The sequence below is a fragment of the Falco peregrinus genome, chromosome 5, assembly GCF_023634155.1.
Source record: "Falco peregrinus isolate bFalPer1 chromosome 5, bFalPer1.pri, whole genome shotgun sequence".
Taxonomy (NCBI): Eukaryota; Metazoa; Chordata; class Aves; order Falconiformes; family Falconidae; genus Falco; species Falco peregrinus.
In genome coordinates this window covers 99,613,692-99,633,211 of record NC_073725.1, presented here as the reverse complement: position 1 = coordinate 99,633,211, position 19,520 = coordinate 99,613,692, and the positions used below count along the sequence as shown (strand labels likewise).

The window sequence follows — 19,520 nt, the reverse complement described above, 5'->3', positions numbered from 1 at the left end:
GTTAGACTCAGTTTTAAGCAATACGCATCCTAAATATTGATGCTAGGTATTCCAGCTGCTTGCAGAATGTTTCTGTCCATCTTTGTAAAAAAGAAAAACCCTTGAACCCCACTGAATGTGGTTAACAATAAAATAAATATATATATATATTAAAAAAATCCTGAGATTGCATTTAATGCTCTCTCCAGCAGTGGAGAAGAAGAGGGTGGAAGATTAATTGACATCCCAGGGTTGAGTGCTGCTGGGAACAGATTGGTGCTTGTTTGCTATGGATATGGGAAGACATTTGTCAGATACGTTATTTAACAGATCTGTGAGTTAAGAAGTCAAATCCAGTTCTAGTATGGTGCTCCTGGTAGATACTTCTTTCCAGTCAGGAAAACTTTTTTGCAGAAGGTGAGAACTGTGAGGATACGCTGCTGAGAGTGGATTCTCCACGACTGATGTCACTAACAATGTCACTGGTTTCATGACTGTCGTAAGCCAGGCTTTTGCCGCCTTCAGAAAGGGCAGTTTCCCTGGCACTTCGCTATTCTTCATGCTAATGAGTAGGATCAACCCATCTACACCACGGACAACTAATCCTTCTTCCCCTTCCCCACAAATCAATTAATCCTTTCTTATCAGCCAGATCAGCAGCCTGATTCAGTTCACTGCTCAGCCCTGCAGGCAGGGAGCCGAGTGGGAGAATCCCCCTGTCCTTTGGCTGAAGCCAGCTGTGAAGGGCACGCTGAGAATTGATGGAGGTGCTTCTGAGATGCCAGGGATGGCATGGGGCTGCTGAGCAGTGCGGTAGGTGGCTGCTGTTGGAGCAGATGGGCCAAGCCACGTGGCGGCTATGGCACATGAGTCCAGGTGGCTTTGCAAATGAGAGGCTGAAGTGTAGTGGCTAACAAACAAATGGAGTAAACTTTCACATTAAAAGTAAGGCGTAAGATACAAGGAGATATTGGATTTAGTAGAATGGGTAAGATAATAACTGAAGAACAGCAAGCATTTAGAAACAGAACAAAAGACATGGGTGAATTTTCTTACCAAGACTTCTTCATGTGTGTCAAACATCTGGTCTTCAGAAACACCAAAACTCCAAACCAGACAAAGGTAATATGAAGAAGCACTTTGGCTTTGACCTTCTGGATTAATTCCTGACCCAAAACCGTCTGTTCCAATCCAATCCCACTCAACTATCCAGTGAGCTCTCAGGCTATAAATGAATCAAAATGAATCTGAGATTTTATTATGTGGAAGTGCCATCTCTGATATGATATCCTGTTTTTCTTTTGAAATTGAACCCTATTGCTTTAACATTACAAAGGCAGCTTATTAAGTGGGAAGTATAGGAATATCCTTCCTGGCAGGACTGCTAATTATCCAAACTTCAAATATAACCCTGTTTGAACTTTATTGCTTCTATACACTTTGGGCTTCTTTTGAAAGTGGCTGTCTTCCGAAGGGATGTATAAAGTATTCTGCATTGTCAATTGCCATTCTTCAAAAAAATGAGATGCAAGTAAAGGTTTTCCTCTACAATCATTTTTTTAAACAAACATGACTTTCTTCTTGGCATGCTGTCTTTGTGGCAGGGAATGAGCTGCATTGTGGTCCCCTTTGCTTCTGTGTTTTTGCTACTCCTCTCAGGCACTTGTCGAGGATGGGAACTCCACCAAAGTGTTAAATATCTAGCATAGTAGTTAAACATACCCCCCACCTCTCAGCTTCAGTAGTGTCTGATTATAAAGGATATTGCTATGTTATATTATTTACATTGATGAATGTATATACAATTCCTTTAAGTTCTGGAGACTTCTGCTCCTGTCCATCTAAGATTACTTCTTTCTCTGCGCAACACAAAGGGTTGGTACATTCAGCTCATTCAGAGCCAGATTCAGCTCATATTTTGTAGTGACATAAATCCAGAATCATTTTATTGACACTGATAAAACAGATGGCTAAACCCAAGCTAGACAGAACTTTAATTATATCTGCGGTGTTAGAGGTGAAGGTATGTTATTAAAACATTTCCCACTTCTCTTTGAACAGCATGTAAGTCTTGCAAAATGTAAGGGTCATACGGACAATATCAAACGTTGCTTAAGCTTCTGGGTGGGAAAAAGTATATGGTGTAAAAGGGAATATGCACAGAATGACTATGAGAGCTCCTAATTAGCCATTATAGGTTTCCATTAATCTCTTCAATCGACTATAAGAATTATAATCATTCAAGTCTATTTGTCTTAAGATGTGAAGAAGGCTTAACCAAAGCCTTTGGACTGATGATAGTGCAAGGAAAAGCATATTCTGTGCATCTAGCTACATCTGTTGATTTTCTTAGAGCAAGTCACAGCCATCTTCGGATAACATCAGAGCAGATACCATTCAGGAGTGCTGAGCACGTCAGTACACATTTTCCCAGAGGTCTGGCACGCTGCCTGTGGCGGGGCATGTATGTACCCCAGCTAAAATAATTTGCGTTCTTGGCTGAAAAGTTCAGAGTTGGAGGTCATGAACAGAAAAATACAGCCCCAAATTACTTTCACACTCTTCTGGTTCATTGGTTAGTGTAACAGACTATATCTTGGGGGTGGCTGCTTTCTGGTGGCTATCAGCTGGGGGCAAGATGGGTGTGCAGCCGGTCCCCTCTGGGCTGCCATGTCCCTCCAGGGGTGGCCTCCTGCGCGGTGCCTGCCACATCTTGCACCGTGCTATCCCAGCAGTTTGAAAGCTGGAAATCATAAGTGGTTTATTGAGTTTCTGATATTTGTGGTTCTGATTTTAATCTTCCTAATATGAAACAATTACATTTACTCCAACGTGGGTTTCCTGAGTTTATGGGCACCTTCAGCAGCATAAGCTCTCTCTCACCCAGTGAGCTCATACATCAACAGTATTTCCTATTTAATTTATTTAATGCTTAATTGTTGCCCATGTTATCAAATAGAGTAAGAAACTGCATTTGGTTATGGCTTCTGGAAGGATTCAGAAGTGAAAAAGGGAGGAGAAGCAATAAAGGATAGTGAACAAGGGAAGTGAATTAGCAGTGGCTATAAAGGTGGAGACACACTGCCACCATGCAGTGATGATGATAAAAAGAAAGCTGACCATAGTTTGCCATGGATCTCTGGTGCAGACCCATCCTTGAAATTGGTGGGAATTCAGTGGACCAGAGAGCACGTCATCTGTAATGTATTTTTTGGCTCACAGATCACAATTAAAATTAAATTCTTCCTTCTGCAAAATTAAATTGGACACACTGGTCTGTGGCAGTGAATCCTTGATCTCAGTTGGTCTCAGCTGAGCTAGACTACTCAAGAAAAAACCTAAATGATAACTATGGAACTTTTCTTGTGAGAGTATTTGAAATTGCTATCATAGCACAAGTTATTTTCAAGGAAAACTAGGATGTATGGGTTACTTCTCAGGAGAGGAATGATTGTTTTACAGGCTCTTGCTATTGACTGCTGTTCCTGTAGATCATTCCACTCAAGTGTCTTGGCTGCAAAAATATTAATACAAATGTTGTTGTGAGATGATGATGTTCTCAATATTACATAGAATAAATGTTATCACTTAAATATTTCGAAGCGCCAGCATTTCTGCATGCTGCAGCTTTTTGCTAAGATAAGCATACACTTGTCAAATGTTTTGAATTCTGTATTATTCAGTAAATGAGCATGTGGTTAATTAAAGTAGCATTACTATACTGGGTGGTGATCAGATTGCAAACATATCTCTAACAATTGGCTCTTGTAAATAAAATAGAAGAGAGCTGATTGAGATCTGAAAATGCCAAGAGATGCAAAAAGCCACCTTAGAGCATTACCTGATAAAATAAGAGTAGAGAAGTAATGACATGGTCAATATTAATTGTCATCAGCTGGAAAGAAATCAGATTGTCAGGGATCTATAAAATTCTTGCCAAAGTAGAACCTCATTTACACATACAGATCTTCATACCCTTTGCTAAGAAAAGCATATGTGACAGCTTAGAGGTTTTAGCTGCCAAAGATCTTTCACTCTGAATACAGTAAATGTCACATCTATTTATTTATCGTTAAATTTTGCTAAGTATCTGTAGAAATATTTGGATTTTTTCAATCATAATGTAGATGTTTAAAAGGAAAAGAATCCAGATTATAATGCAGCTGTAGCACCAAACCATATGGCTGCTAAATAGGAGCAAAAATACACCACTGAATTACTGGGAGTAAACATAAACTGGATGCAATCTTCAGAAGAATATTAAATGGAATATATAAATACCAGAGTATTGCCATAAAATCATGCAATCAGACAATAGTCGCCATCAGGCAATAGATTATTTCACATGCTGAAAGTAATCACAGTTGTATAGCAATTCACATTTCCTAAATGCCAGACTGAAAATATTAACTAATGAATCTTGGCAAGCGCGGTGTTTCCACCAACTGCAGTGGTGGTTACACCACCACCTAGGCCCTTTTTGAGAGACAGAAAGGGAGAGAAATAGGGCAGCCATCCCACACCCCAGCCAGGTGCTTGAAACAGTCTTGTTTGTCTTTAATTCAATTCAAGCCTTTGACTTCTGTCTTTGAAAAAAGGTCTGTGGGTGATTTATTGGTATATTGGGTGGAATCTGCACTGTGCTGAGCAAGAACAAATGGTCCAGTGGAATACATATTCAATGTTATGAACAGTGTCTGGCATGAGAGAGAGCTCAAATTAGTGTGGGTGTTGTGGTGCCTGTTCTTTTGCTCAGAGACAGTTTCCTGATAAGTCCATTTGGGTTCTACATCATTGTGTAAAAAGGAAAAGGTTAATAACTTCCAAGAGAAAAGCCTGTGTGTCTGCTCAGTCTGGTAAAAATGTACTGGGAGCAATCGTCAACTGTAATTTCATATTTTGGGTCTCTTCTGTTCTTTTTATACAATGTGGGAGGAGGCCTCTTCATCCCATCCACAGCTATCTTCGAACCACGAACAAGAACTAAGCAATCCTTGGAACTTCTGTTGGAGTTTGCAAAATAGCATCCTAGGGAAGAGACTCTTGGTATTCATAATTGTAGTACTTATTAGATATATATGACAAAGAGTTTATCTCAAAATTGGCCAGATTCATCAAGATTTCTTATTATTGCATATTGAATGAGCTCTGCCCTTGGGAAACTCAGATCTAGGTGATACTGAGTGCAGACTTTCTCTCCTGAAGTTTTATGATGAGACAAGTAGCAACTCTGAATATCTCTTTCTTTCTACAGATGATATGGAAGCAATTCCAGTCAAGCAGTTCGTCAAACACATCAGTGAGCTGTATTCTAATAGCCAGCATGGGTTCTCAGAAGACTTTGAGGTACGATTTAATGATCCACTAATAAAATGTTGTTTTCCCAAAGTTAATTGTGTGTTAATAGTTATGGACCGTGCGACATCTGTGTGATGCTGTAATGTCAGGTAAATGCAATGCTCAAAGGTATCAGAAGAAATAGGGAAATACCAATTTGCCTCCAGGTATAAGCATTGTGGGACTGGACATTTACAGATGCTTTCTAACCACCCCAGATTTGGTGCCTTTAAGGGGGGACCCTCTGAGATTTTTATTAAATAGGAAAAGCTGCCTGCAGTCCCCCAGGAACAACGTGAAGATACAAGCAGTTGGGTTTAACTCCAGGCTTTTCTTACAATCTGCAGCTTATTTTACTGTTGTTGGCCCAGAATTTGCTCCTCTTAGTCACACTGAGAAGTCCCAGACCCCCTGCGTAGCCCGAAAGGAGGAACACAGTGCTCACTATGAGTAATAGTAGTAGAATATAGTCTTTTTATGAAAACCCAAACTGTGGGTCAGTTCGTGGAGTCCTTGTTGATGGTCTGTTCAGCCAGGAAAGATTATTGTTGAAATCGTTGGTTATTTTGTTCCAGTAAAACCAAGGAGAAAAGGCTTCAGGATTTAGTTGGTGAGCTTTACCTAATGTGTCTTTTGTAAAGTTTGCAACTTGTTACCTGTTTAGGACAGATTCTGACTTACAAATCTGCTCTAAATTGGAGGTAATTCCAATGAAGTGAAAGTAGTTTTCCACCTCTGGGTTACCAAACCCATATCATGCAAGCATGGTAAACATCCCCCAGTATGAGGACGGGCTGCAGAGTCAAGCCTCGATAAGCACAAGTCAGTATTCTCTGGCTAGTTTTTAGGCACTTCTTTCATTCAGTCTAACCATAGTCACTGCTGAACCTTTGGAAGTATGGAGAACCAGGAGGAGCCCCGGGAAACGGCATGGACCTGTGCTATTGGCTTCCCCACCAGCAAAAGGAGGTTTCTTTGTGTGTTGCATGTGAATCAGAGAGGCAGCTCTGCTTACAAACAAGGCAATGAACCAAAATAGGTGGCCTAATATCTACGGCTTCGTCGCTTACTGCAGTAAAGACAAGACTGTATGCAGGAATTGTTTTTAATGAGATCATTTAAAACATTTATTGTCGCTGTTTGGTTACTGTCTACAAAGACTGCCTGCTTTGTCTGATGCCCAAAAACTGTTGTGTAAGTTAGAAACATTTTGTATTCATGAGGAAGGCAAATGTGTAAGGTGTTAAAGTGATTTAGTTCAATTGACTGCTGGCTGGATGGCTGAGCAGGAATATTGAGGCATTTAACAATGTTGATGGTATTCAGGACAAACATTTATTCTCCAGAGAGTAGAATTTGATCAGGGTGATCAAATGCGACTCACTCTTCTCAATTATTTATGAATTGCGACCCCGGTGCTATTCATCACAGCTGGGTTTTACACCATTTAATTATTCAAAATAATCAGCAACACATCTGTAAACTTGGTCTGGCTTTAAGCAGGCTTTGCTTCAGCTGTCACAAAATCACTGCTATTAACAAATGTTGGACACCTTCTGCCCGTGTTTTAGCAAAGAAAAACACTGCTCTAATAGCCTTATTTTTCCCTTCCTCCTGGAGTTCCCTGCTGCGAGTGCCACGCCGTGGCAGCCAGTCAGAGAGATAGCTTTGGCCAATTAGTCCTGTGCTGGGGAGCACAGGGTCCCCTCTGAAGGGAAGTTAAACTGCTTCGACCGCGCTGCACATGCCAAATTCTGTTCTCCGTGCTGGCTTAAAATTCGGAGAGTCTGCTTTGAAGTCAGTATAGCTACTCCAGATGTATTTCTCCATAGCTGAGGTCTCAGCTTCCTAAAGAGTACATGAAATGTCCTCCTGGAGTAAGGAGAAGGAACAGGAACAGGACGATCGGAGTCTGGGATAAACCATCTGGCTCCCTTGCACTGCTTATGTTCTGCCCTGCTGACACCTCATGGGCCTTATTTTCTTCCTTATGGATCACAGTGATGAGACGGAAGAGTAAAACCTGGGATTTTTCACAGGGCCTGTAGGTGAAATGTTTCTCAAGTGCCTAAACTGGCTCAGAGATCAGAATCCCAGTTTTGAAAGTGGCTGCGGGACAGAGGAGCCTGAGGTTACGTTTACACAGTAGCTGTTGGAAGTGGCTAGCGATGTAACTTCCCACACGCAGTCAGATCCAGCCACGGTGTGTTGTGCTGGAATTGTATCTGCTAGCTACAGTGAAGACTTAGTTAATGTTCTATGGAGAAACAGAAGGATTGCAGCTGAAACAGAAAATCCAGTGTTAGAGGGCTGCTAGCCTTGGGTGGGACATAGCACAGCCGTATCACACCTTCATGCCTGGGGAACTTCTGAAAAGAGGTATAAGGTTCTGCAGTCATACGGGCTTTTTACAAAAGAATCTGCTTTTTACATCTCAAAGGAAGAGAGAAGATGGCAAGGAGATGCTGAAAACATGTGATCGATACTACAGAATAGATAAATCTTCCCAAGGATAGCCAGTGCGTGGGATGTTTTTAAAAGAAAGGAAGATCAAAAATCTCTTCAGAAATTTCTGTGGCAGGAGGTTTATGGTGGAACTTGTGAAAGGAAAGACTAAACTAGGCACACACATACTTTGCCTGATGTAGAAGGTAAACATTCTCCATTTGTTTGTTGCTAGGTTTTGGTGTAAGTCTCTTCCTGCATTTTTGGCAGTGGGTTGTGGGTTGTATTGAGGTGGTTTTTACATGAAGAAGATTCCTTTGAAAGTAAATGGTGTGAATACTCCCTCCTTCTCTTAAAATGAGCTTAATTACTGCTAAATATTTTGTGAATGTGCTTAGGAAGCATTTTATGTGCAGAGGAAAAAATGACTTTGAACTCACAGACCTTTCCTTGGAAAATACATCCAAAATGAATCCTTATTCCCTTTGGGTAGTCACAGTGCAAGTAGCCAGCTTTATTGTCTGGTGATAGCTGGGCTTTCTTGTATATACAGACTTGTTAAGATTTCCTTTGAGTCCCGTGAATTTTCATTTTTTGATATAAACTAGTAATATAGGGTGCAATTTAATACTGAACAAACAAATAGCTTTTTAAAATAAAATCCACAATCCTGCATCGCCAGTGCTGGTCTCTGATATAACTCTTTGTATTCTATCTTGGAATTTGCTCAACCTAACACTGAAAAGAGTTCAAGGAGGTTTTTTGGCTTGCTCTTGGGCAGCTCCAGGACTCTCTTGCTGTGGCGTACAGGCTGAGGTACTACATATTTACAGGGCAGCACTGGGGCAGGGTTTGGTGGCAAGACTGAAGAGAATTGAGAGGTTCCTGAGCCAGAGATTATATCTACTCCTTGTCTAGCCACAGATGTTCTTGGCATCATTATGTTTGATAGTCTTTGATAGACCTTTCTTCCATAATCTTCTAATTGCCTCTTGAACCCATTTAGACTTCTGGTGTCCAAAGCATCCCATGGCAATGAATTCTACAATTTGTTCCACAAGAACAAACTTCCTTTTGCTTTCAACTCATGCCTAATAACTTCTCTTGGTGCCTCCTAGTTTTTGCATTAGAGAGTACATCCCTCTTCATTTAAATGCCTCACATGATTGTGTCTGCCTCCCTCATATTCCCCCTTAATCATCTGTTTTCAAATCTGAGGAAGTCTAAACTGTTGTGTTTGAGGAAGCCATTCTAGACTTATGATGACTTGTTCCCTCTGTACCTTTCTTCTTCCTTTACCATACCCTTTTCAAGATGGGAAAGCCAAAACTGTGCACGGCGTTTAATGAGTGGGTTTACTGCAGAGTTCTGTGGGAGCACAGTGACGTTTTCTGTTTGTTTTTCTATTACTTTCCTTCTTTCTAACATACTATTTGTTTTTTAACAACTACTGAGCACTCAGCTGACATCTCCAGAAAACTATCAGCTGTGACCCCAAGGTCTTATCACTGAATGGCAATAGCAAATTGGGAACTTGCCAGGATGGATGTATAGTTATGGTTGTTTTTCCCAAGTGCATCACTTTGCATTTATCAACATTGAATTTCATTTGCCATTTTATCACTCAGCCACTCAGTATTGCGAGATTGTTCTGCTTCCCTTCACAAACAGCTTTTGTTCTAATTATCCTGAATAATTTTATATCATAAACACACTTTGTCTCCTCTGCAGTCCATTTGTGAATAGATTAGGTCCCCATAAGGTCCCACTGGTGAAATCTGAACGCTGACAATTCCTGGGCAGGTGTGTCACACCTCTAACCTGTTGGTAGACAAGCCGAGTTTGTCTTTTGCTCCAAGACAGATCAGTTTTTTAAGTAATGTCTTCTGAGAGGCCTTTTCACAGACATTTTGGAAATCCAAATATGCTATTCTCTTCCAGACTGTTCTTACCTATAGACTTCTTCAGGGACCTCTCCACAGCATGTTAGAGGTAGGTGTTCACCAGCTCTGCTATTTATGGCAGCGTCTAGCAGTTTGCCCCACAGAGAAGTCAGATTGAGTGGGCTGTAGTGCCTGAAATCCCTTCTTGATTGCGTTTTAAAAACTGATGTCACATCTGTCAATCTTCTGTTCCCCTGATAGCCTGACTATATAGGACATGTGCCCTCCAAATTCTTGTATCAAAGGGGGTGTGAAGTGCCACCTCCCACGGCAAAGCTTTTCGCTCCCTCCCCTTGGCTGGTGACTGGAATTAACACGGGAAGTTTTTCGAGTAGTCGTCTCCTTTTCCTCTAAGAAAGGAACACTAAGCCAAGGAATCACCATCCATCCCCAAAGCTAACTGTGAATTTTTATAGAGTAATACAGTATTTTGATTTTTGAGATCAGACAATTTTATTTCCCTCCTCCCTAATTCTGGAGCGGGCTGGTCAGTGCTGCTGCGGGAGCGATTAGAGTGGGTGAATGCAATCTCCGCAGACCTCTCCTGCCTGTGGCCGTGTGAGTGTAATGATTCATTGCCAATTTGGAGTCTGAACAGGCTCGCTGAACTTGGAGGCAGGCTGTCTAGCTCCCTCATCACATAAATTGAAAATATCTTTATACTCCAGTGGCACCTTCTTCTAAATGTCCTGAAATGTAAGAAAATAACATAAATCTATATCTTCAGTGATGTGGCAGGGATTTGCTAATGTTATTCTCATGGTTGCTGCTGCTTGGGGCAGGGGTCACTAGCTCTTTTTAACCAGTGACCTCAGAATGTTATTCTCTAGCGAAGGGCTGCATTGAAGACAGATAACACTGCACTTTGCACATTTCTTGAGACAGTGAAAACACTGTGTAGTTATACTGGCATCCCTTACAGATTAGACACAGCTTACACCAGACACACGCTTATAACTGCATCTACACCAAGGAATTTGGCAGCAGAAATATGCCATTTCAAAAGCATGCTGCTAGTAGACATTACTGCACTGGGAAATGTTTCATAACCCTGGCCCAAAATTGCCATAACGAGAAGTATTCTCAGCCTGTGCATTGCTGTACTGGCACCGAAGGGAAGCAGCACTGTGAAGCTGGAGGAGGAAGGATGGCTACAGAATAGGGTCTTCCTGGAGTTCTCAATTCTTATCTCACCGCTTCACCTACCCTAAGAAATTGGCATTGTGAATTAAAAGATAAAGCTGAAGAGAAGCAATAGAAGAAGTTTGGATATCTGGGCTTTCTGTTGCTAGCCATAGCCCTGCAGCTATAACTGAAGATCCTGCCTGGAAGCCCCACTCGGAGCAGCCGTGGCCCCGCACCGGCAGTGCAAGGCTCCAGCCGGGCTCCGACACCTCCCTTCAGAACAAAGGGCAGGATGCTGCAAGCAAGCATTCCTCCACCATCCTCTCCTCTCTCGTTCATTTACGTGAATTTTTAGCTGTCTATTGATTCCTCTGCTGTTACTCCTCTGTTGAGTTTGGTTTGTTTATTTCCCCCTTCTTTCTAGGCTGCCCCCAGCTTACCTCTCTCTTGAGAGCTGCCAGAGAGTTGATGCTAGTGCTAAATTATCTCAAAAATCTACACTGTTCCTTTGGGATATCTTCAAATACTATCTCTGTCTCTGTTGGTATGCCATCTCTACATTTGCTGTGATGAAACATCAAGAGTGCTACCAGAGAATTCTCTACTTTGGGATTAAATAATACATGCAAAATGATTTTAGGGGTGGATGAACTAGCTGCTTTCATGCTGAAAAGTATCACAATAATACCAAAACATAGCTATGGATGTTCTCTAATTTAGTCCGTGAGATTAGGATCCTTTCTTTGTTCGTGATTCCTCCTCATTTCTATTCATAGGCTTTCACAGTTCAGCCCCTGCTAGGACATCAGGCTGAAGTAATGGGAAACAACAGCAGCGCTGCATAAGGCCAAATCAAGAGACCGAGTTCCTGCTCAGGCACTGTAGCAAAAATTCTTGCTCAGAACCTTATATTGCCAGCACGACACTGGAACAGTTTGATTTTACACAAATGGAAATTCTTTGAAGTTTAGAAGAAACTAATCTGTAACTTGTTTCAGAAAGGCAATGAAAATGGATCGTTAAACCTGGGTGTATCAAATTCCAATTAGCATTAGCATGGACAATATAATTAAAAGGTAAATTAGCCATAATAGCATAGACTAGAACACTTTTTAAAGTAACTAACGGTCAATTGAAACCTTGTACTTTAGTTTCTTGGGTTGTCAATGATAAGTTGAAAGGACAGAGTAAGAGCCTGTATCCATTCATCTTTGGACAGTAATGTGTTCTGCAAAGTTAAAATGTGAAAAGCAGCAGTGTGCTAGCCAGCCACCATTAAAATCAGTGGAAGAGACTCAGCAGGATTAAGGAGAGCCAAAGAAAATACTCTAGAGCTGAAAAGTTTGTGGATGAATGACGAATGTGGCGATATGGATGCTATCTGTCCTACCCCAAGGTTCCAGTAGCAGTTTTGTGCTAATTGGGAGAGAAGTTTGTTTAAGCTGCGGTGAGCAGCCTGGGATCAGACCTGACCTGGTGGCCTGCCTACAAACTTCAGTTGTAATAATAATATAATTATGGTGATGTTTTAAATATAAATGAAGGACTGGGTAGCCAGTAAGATTTATAAATCCCAGGGTGTTCATTGTACAAGCAATGGAAAATGTTGGGAAGATAAATATGTAATATACATAAATGGGGTAAAATGGCATAATTAAGATGGTGACTTTTTGGTACTTTCTCCAGGGTGAAATTTATTAACACCAGGCTGTCCTCTTCTGCCAAAGGGTAAATAATACTCTGAACAGAGGCACAGATAACAGGCTGCAACTAGTCTTGTCTTCGTGCAGCATTTTGTGCATTGATGAAAGACAACCACTTTGACTTTAATAACAAAGGAATGTTAAATTATGCCTCAGTGTCTGGTGGGATGAGCCTGTGGTTTAGTAATTTGCTGTTAGAATTTGGAGAGAGGAACCCCGGAGGGTAAGACAGCATGGGTAACCGCCCTCTGCTCTCAGCCCCATCTGTCTGCAGCACAGCCAGACCTGGTCAGTGGCCAGCATGGAGCTGGAGGGTGTCCTCAGTCCCCTCCTTGTTGGGCAACTTCAATGTCCCACAGCATCAGCTGTGTCCTGACTTGGGAGAGGGGGGGAGGACAACACGACGAGTGAAGTCAAAATGGCCTTTTATTGTTCTAAGTTGATTTTTATTGAAGACAAAAATAGTCGAGGCGTGTTGGCGAGGGGGAAGCTTTTGTTGAACAGTCTCCTTTTGCTATGCTTTTGCAGCGTGCAAACATAGGAATCCACCATTAATAGTAGCTTTCCAGAGTATTAAGAATAATTTAGAATGTTATGTGTTAAGAAAAGCCATTTTCAGATGATCAGCTCTCACAGCGTCAGACCTTTTCCATTGCTGCATTTTTCTCCATCATAGCTTAATCTTCCTTGTCTATTAACTTTATATTGGCCAGCTGGGAACATGTACAGTTGAGAAAACAGTCGGCATCAACATAAAAAGGTTAACTAAAATGATTAACCTTACCAACAATTCCCTTATGGAAAAAAACGTATAGAATTTAATAGAAAGTTATACATTTACTATGTAGTATTTAAACTGTCAGAGAAAATTCCTTAGCAGGGAGGTAATTCCCTATTAAATTCTATAACTTTTTAGAGTATTCTCCACAGAACCTTATTGGATTAATGTATATTAAATTCTGCAGCATTTGCCATAAATGTTTCAATGCTAATAACTTCTAAAAAGAATTTTGTAGTGATACAGAGATGTAGAGTTTGGCACGAGGCTTTTCAGAAGCAGGGGGGTATTTTTAGGAGTGACCTACAATGGTACAACAGTGATGTTATATGATTTCTAAATGCAAAAAAAGGTAAAATGAAATTGCATTAAATCAACCTCACATGTAAGTATGCTGTTTTTCCAGTTATGACTTAGGCTGAACTGATCCTGCCCACTGTGTAATCAGAAGTCCCTTGCTTACTGGAGCTGATAGGCAGAATTAGGGGAAGTGCACACTTTGATATTTTATTTTTATTTTTATTTCTGTGATAGAAATGGAACTATGAAAATTCTATTAGGGCCAGCTGAGAGTTTTGCTTGTTCCACTTTGTCTTTGTTCAGCTATCTCCTTGAGCATAGTGTTTCTCCCTATGGAGATGGGGGGGGAGAAGAAAGAGGGAAAGTAATTGTTATTTGGGAGTGTCATGTGGATATAAAAGCTATAAAATGTTCAAGGTTTTAGTATACTTTGCACTTTTAAATTGTAAATGCTGGGGAAGATATCAAAATTGCTATGCAAGTCCTTTGTGAAATGTCTGCATAATGCTGAACTCTGTTACATCTGCTGTTTGTATAGCATTTCTCTTGATAATTTTTCACTGTCACTTAGCTCATGATCTTTGTAGCAGCTGTGAGCTCCTAATGACTTTCCCTCTTAGGCAGGTTCTATACTGTTATTTTTAAAGCCCGAAGTACAAAGTAATTTGGCACTTCCCCATATATCCTTGGGGGAAATTGGTTCTGTTTGGTGCAATTTCTGGGACTCACAACTTTGTAAATGCCAAACACTTAGATATTTTTTAAAAATGTGGCTTTAAGCTAAAAATATTTATGCCTAGTGACAAAGAGGGGCTTAGCTTTTTCAGGAAGATTGTGGTTAAATAGATTTTTAAAAAATATTTTGGAGGTGGCATCACACATGAGTTTTAGTGATTCAGTTTGTAAGATGGTTTCTGAAGTGTGTAACTAGCACGGTCTGGCCATGGGGAATAACTGCTTTTCAGGGTCAGAGAAAAGACCCTCTATGACCCCATTTCAGTAGCCCTGTTATTCTGTTGTTGGACAGTGTAAGTAAGGGGTAGGTTAAGAACTAAAAAAATCAACGAGAATTAGATACCTAACCTACAGCCTCAACCAGACAGAAATCTGCATCTCTAGCTTCATGAAAAACTTGGCAAGCCTGGCCTTTGCAAATGTATATATATATTGGTACAACCTTTTTTCTTTTTCACTGTATCACGGGCTGTTGATCAGTGCCCAAGCAGTGGTATTTGAAGCACTCGCTGCTATCTGCAGAGATCTATTTTATTTGTATTTTGTAAAAGGCATCTTTCTGCAGAGAACTAACAAAAGGTCAGTGCCAAACTTAAATGTCAGAAACCCTGTTTTGAGAGGTTATAAGCAGGTAAGTTGTCCAGCAGTCAAAAGTCTTTTGTTGAAATGGTTTTTGTGCTTAGTTTCTTACGCTGCACTGGCCACTCTTGCCTTGGAGGGGCTCTGCCCTCCCTTCCCAAGGAGGGACAGAGTGGGGCATCACAGCAGATGCAGTCCAGAAGACAAACGGACTGCTGGCCGGGGGGACGGTCAGCCCTCAGGGTGCTCACAGTGCATCTCTCACCGTCTGTGGTGAGGAGCATAACCGCACACCAGGGAGCAGGCAACACGGCTCAGTTTAATCAGACTGTGTCATACAGGATAATACTGAAAGATTTTGTGTTTAATCCAGTCATTAAGGTATTGGTATTTTAAATGTGGTTTCTGTGAGCTGTTGCAAAAGGAGATCAAGTTGAATTTTTTTTGGACTGAAATGTTTTCCATACAAATAATTTTTACGCCTAGGAAGTGCAGCGCTGTACGGCTGACATGAACATCACTGCAGAGCATTCCAACCACCCTGACAACAAGCACAAGAACAGATACATCAACATCCTAGCCTGTAAGTAAGCACGGGCCATAAGCACAGTGAATCATCTCAGAAAGGTGCTCTCCTCTCACAGGGCATCTGTGTGTGGCTGGGATGTCCTTTGCCCACTAAAGGCAGTGGATGTTTTGACTTCTCTGGGGCCAGGATTTCACTCCAGCTTTTGTTTTAAAAAAAACTTTGCAGTTCGATGGTCCAAGTGTAGTTTTAGAAGTATCAGTTTGGTATCAAATTTTGTGGAGGAATAACGGGGGTGAATTGATGATCAGAGCTTTACTGACCAATAATGTCTGAAAATTAGCCTAAGGGAAGTGCATGGTGGAGCAAAGAGTTTTATGGATGATCCCTGTGATTCCCTTATAATCCCAAAGGTGCTAAATCTTACAGTGTATCTGCTGTATTTCAAACTGCTTCAGCTGTGTGTACAACTTGGACAAACAGTGATCTCTGTAGCACAGCACAGGCCTTGCCTCTATTCCTGTGAGAACTGCAAATCTGGACTCTGCTCTAGAATGCAAATTATTGCAAGTCTGGGATGGAAATCCAGCAATTTTTTCTGTATCATTCTCTGATGTGGAGTGAATGGCAGATGCAGCAATCACTGTGGTTTAGGAACAAAGATGGAGAGCCACTGATAGAAAGTTCACAATGTTCATAAACATAGCAATAAATCTTGAATTTTTTTGATGGCTTGGGAAGGAAATGCATGTCTCTTAACAGATCTGAAGAAGTAATCAAGGTGCCAGCTGAGGACCAACTCCCAGACCTGTAAAAGACTTGCTTGGGCAAGGGGATTCATTGCGGTTGTCCCAGCTCTGATTTTAGACATAGATGTCTGGTCTAGGCACAGAGGGAGAAGTACCACTGGAGAATTGGAACAGGCACTCCAGTCCTCCAGCTTGCCCCTGGAGGAACCTCTCTCTCCACCGGTGCTAAAGAAGGGCAGCTGAAACCAGATTCTTCATGCTTAAAGTTAGCTCTCGTGTCTCATCTCTGTGTGTGTTGGAAGCACCACCCAGCCCAACACTGCTGCCCAGGAGCGGGGGAAGGACTGCACATTTTTTCTGATTGAAGCCGAATTTGAGCATTTGGGTGGCACAAAAAGAGGAGCTAAAGAGCGTGATTTAGTCTGTCCTCTTGGTGTGATGAGGGTGGTGGAGTGAGGACATTCACTCAGCTCCCAGAGCCAGTCAAGGGGAGGATGATGAGCTCAGTCACTGAGCTGAGCAAAGGCAGCTTTACTGCCTGCGAGAGCCGAGCCGGCACCTCCGCACAGCGCGATGGAGCCCTGGGGTGCCCTGGCTCTTGGGACCGCACGGTGCTGTGTGACGGGGGTGATCCCAGAGATCATGCTCCTGAGGCTCCAGCGTCCTTTAAAGCGAAGTTGTCCCAGCATGATCCACATATTTTAAGGGATGTGAAGACTGAGGACCTGCTTCCATAAGCAGATGACCAAGAACAGATACTCTCATCTCCCTCTTGAACCCAATCCAAGACCAATTTCTTCCATGTATTAGTAAGGGTTACTCCAATACACAGGAAATGGGATGCTTACCTGTAGTTCTGCACAATGTTTCCTTAATGCTTCTCTGCTCTGTTTTTCATCCTGCAGATGATCACAGCAGGGTGAAGCTAAGGCCTTTACCAGGAAAAGATTCTAAGCACAGTGACTACATTAATGCTAATTATGTCGATGTAAGTTGTTTGAATTGTTTTTTCTTCTTTAACTCTGAATCTTTCCACAAGGAGGAAGTATTGCCACTTGTAAAGTGGTTGTGTTTTCCAACTTCACCTGATAATTTCGCTACAAATTCCTTGCTGTTCTGAATAAGAAAGGCACCTTTCTTTGTTACATTTAAAATATTAATATGTCTGCCACGGTGTTGCTTTCATCTCACTTGGCATTATGGTTTTCTTTGAAGGGTTACAACAAAGCAAAAGCCTACATTGCTACCCAGGGACCTTTAAAGTCTACCTTTGAAGATTTCTGGAGGATGATTTGGGAACAAAATACTGGAATCATTGTCATGATCACAAACCTTGTTGAAAAAGGAAGAGTAAGAGATTTTCCAGTTTATTAGTAGTTGCTCCTTCCACCTCCCTGAATCACATGGGCAGAATTTGTTTTTAAATGGTTTGAGACGATACATACTGATGTATAATATATAACTAACACAAAGAGGGATACATAGCTATGATTTTACTGTCATATGTCAAAAAGCTCTTGACACAAATATAAAGAAGCAGCTCAGACTCTTTGCCAATCCACCCAACTATGTCTTTGTTTAGAGAAAATGCGATCAGTACTGGCCGTCGGAGAACAGCGAGGAGTATGGCAACATAATCGTCACACTGAAGAGCACAAACATTCACGCCTGCTACACTGTGCGCCGCTTCACAGTCAGGAACACAAAGATGAAAAAGGTGAGTAAAGCCTTCACCGTTCTCATCCAGGTGCCTTCTGGCTTGCGTAGGATGCAAGGCCCACAGCCGCGAAACTCAGTGTTTGCATAGGCAGCTTGAATAGCAGGTGGATGGGCCATAAGTAAGCAAAGCCAGGATTACAAGGAATCCAGTGAAAGGTTTAGCCTGTATTTCTTTTTCTTAAGTTCACCGCTGCTTTGGTGTCACAGTTGTTATTGTTATTATCTGTTCCCACAGTATTTTTCCTTGAACTCTGTCTCCACCTAGCAGGAGGCAGAGCTGCAGAAGGTTTCCTCTGTTAGAGTCCAGCACTTTCTCAGCTGAACAAGCCAGTAGGATCAAGTGCCTTTTTCTGCTTCTCTTCCATAATCTTTCACTTCTTTCTGCAAACATTTTGCACGCAGGGTCAGAAAGGAAACCCCAAAGGGCGGCAGAATGAGAGAACAGTTATTCAGTATCACTACACTCAGTGGCCTGACATGGGTGTGCCGGAGTACGCCCTGCCTGTGTTAACCTTCGTGAGGAGATCCTCCGCAGCCAGAACCCCGGACATGGGACCAGTGGTGGTGCACTGCAGGTACGATGGGTGCCATAACTGCTTCGTGCCAAGCATACCTCGTGCACAGCGTGTGCTCTTACATGCCAGCTAAGACAGACCCTGTAAGTTATTCATACAGGAGTGTGCCAGCCCCGTGGAGCGCAGATAGACCTGAGCTTGCTTTGCCTACATCTTATGACAGCTCCGATGCAAAAGCTTCCCAGTTGCATTAGAAAATTCTGCGTTGCGATACTGAGCTGCTGAGCATCGCACTGGTGTGGTTGTGAAGGTCCCTGCTCGAAGCTTGTTTGTAGCCTGCCCATTCCGCGTGTGGGCAGGGCAGGATCACCTCTGCTGGCAACCAGCCGTGTGGATGCACGGACGCCTGGGCATGCGATTGCCACTGACCCATGCTCACATTGACCAGCGCTTGCGACTGACCGAGGATTTCCCTTAGATAAGTTAAGAGATGTGGCCTTCATCACTGTGTGAAGGGGCTGTACAGTACTGTAGCAAAGAGGAGGGATGATGAGGGTTAGAGCTTCTTCCTGAGCAGAAACTGAGAAGCTCTGAAGAGTTCCTCTCTCTGCCCTCTGTTGGGCCCAGGACTGCCCTCCTCCACTGTAAGGAGTCCTGCCTCCACAGGATTAGACCCCTCACTCCTGCCCATAGTGCCCGTACCACTTGCATTTCCAGAGCAGGATTACAGCTCCCCTGTGAAGCCTAAGCCTTACCTCAAGGCTGAAGCCAACCAGGGCAGCCCCACAGCCTGGAGCAGCCTTGATGGTCCAGGGCAGTGCCAGTTTGGCATAGGGTGGATCTCTATATGGCTTCTTCTAGCCAGCACCAGTAATAACAGCAGTGGAGGCAGGAGCCAAGTGTCAGACCATGTGAACAGCCAGAACGTGAAATCCAGGACCACGGCAGCCCCATCCTCACTGCCCTGGCCTGTGGGGCCAGCCAGTTTTGGTGCCACCAGTATGGTGGCTTGCGTTTTGTTCATCCGCGCCTAGCAGCACAGATACCCACAGAAGGGAGGGAATATATACCTGGTAAAATTCCCAGA

At 42.4% G+C, this 19,520-nt stretch overlaps 1 protein-coding gene across 1 annotated transcript in view; it reads left to right on the top strand.

Moving 5' to 3' along the window:
• Positions 1-19,520, top strand: part of PTPRG (protein tyrosine phosphatase receptor type G) — a 408,755-nt gene that overhangs the window by 376,002 nt on the left and 13,233 nt on the right. The window contains exons 15-20 of the mRNA XM_055804321.1: positions 5,234-5,325; positions 15,411-15,507; positions 17,105-17,187; positions 17,415-17,549; positions 17,782-17,916; positions 18,321-18,493. Of these exons, the coding sequence (XP_055660296.1) occupies positions 5,234-5,325; positions 15,411-15,507; positions 17,105-17,187; positions 17,415-17,549; positions 17,782-17,916; positions 18,321-18,493 (715 nt within the window). The remainder of the gene's footprint in view (positions 1-5,233; positions 5,326-15,410; positions 15,508-17,104; positions 17,188-17,414; positions 17,550-17,781; positions 17,917-18,320; positions 18,494-19,520) is intronic.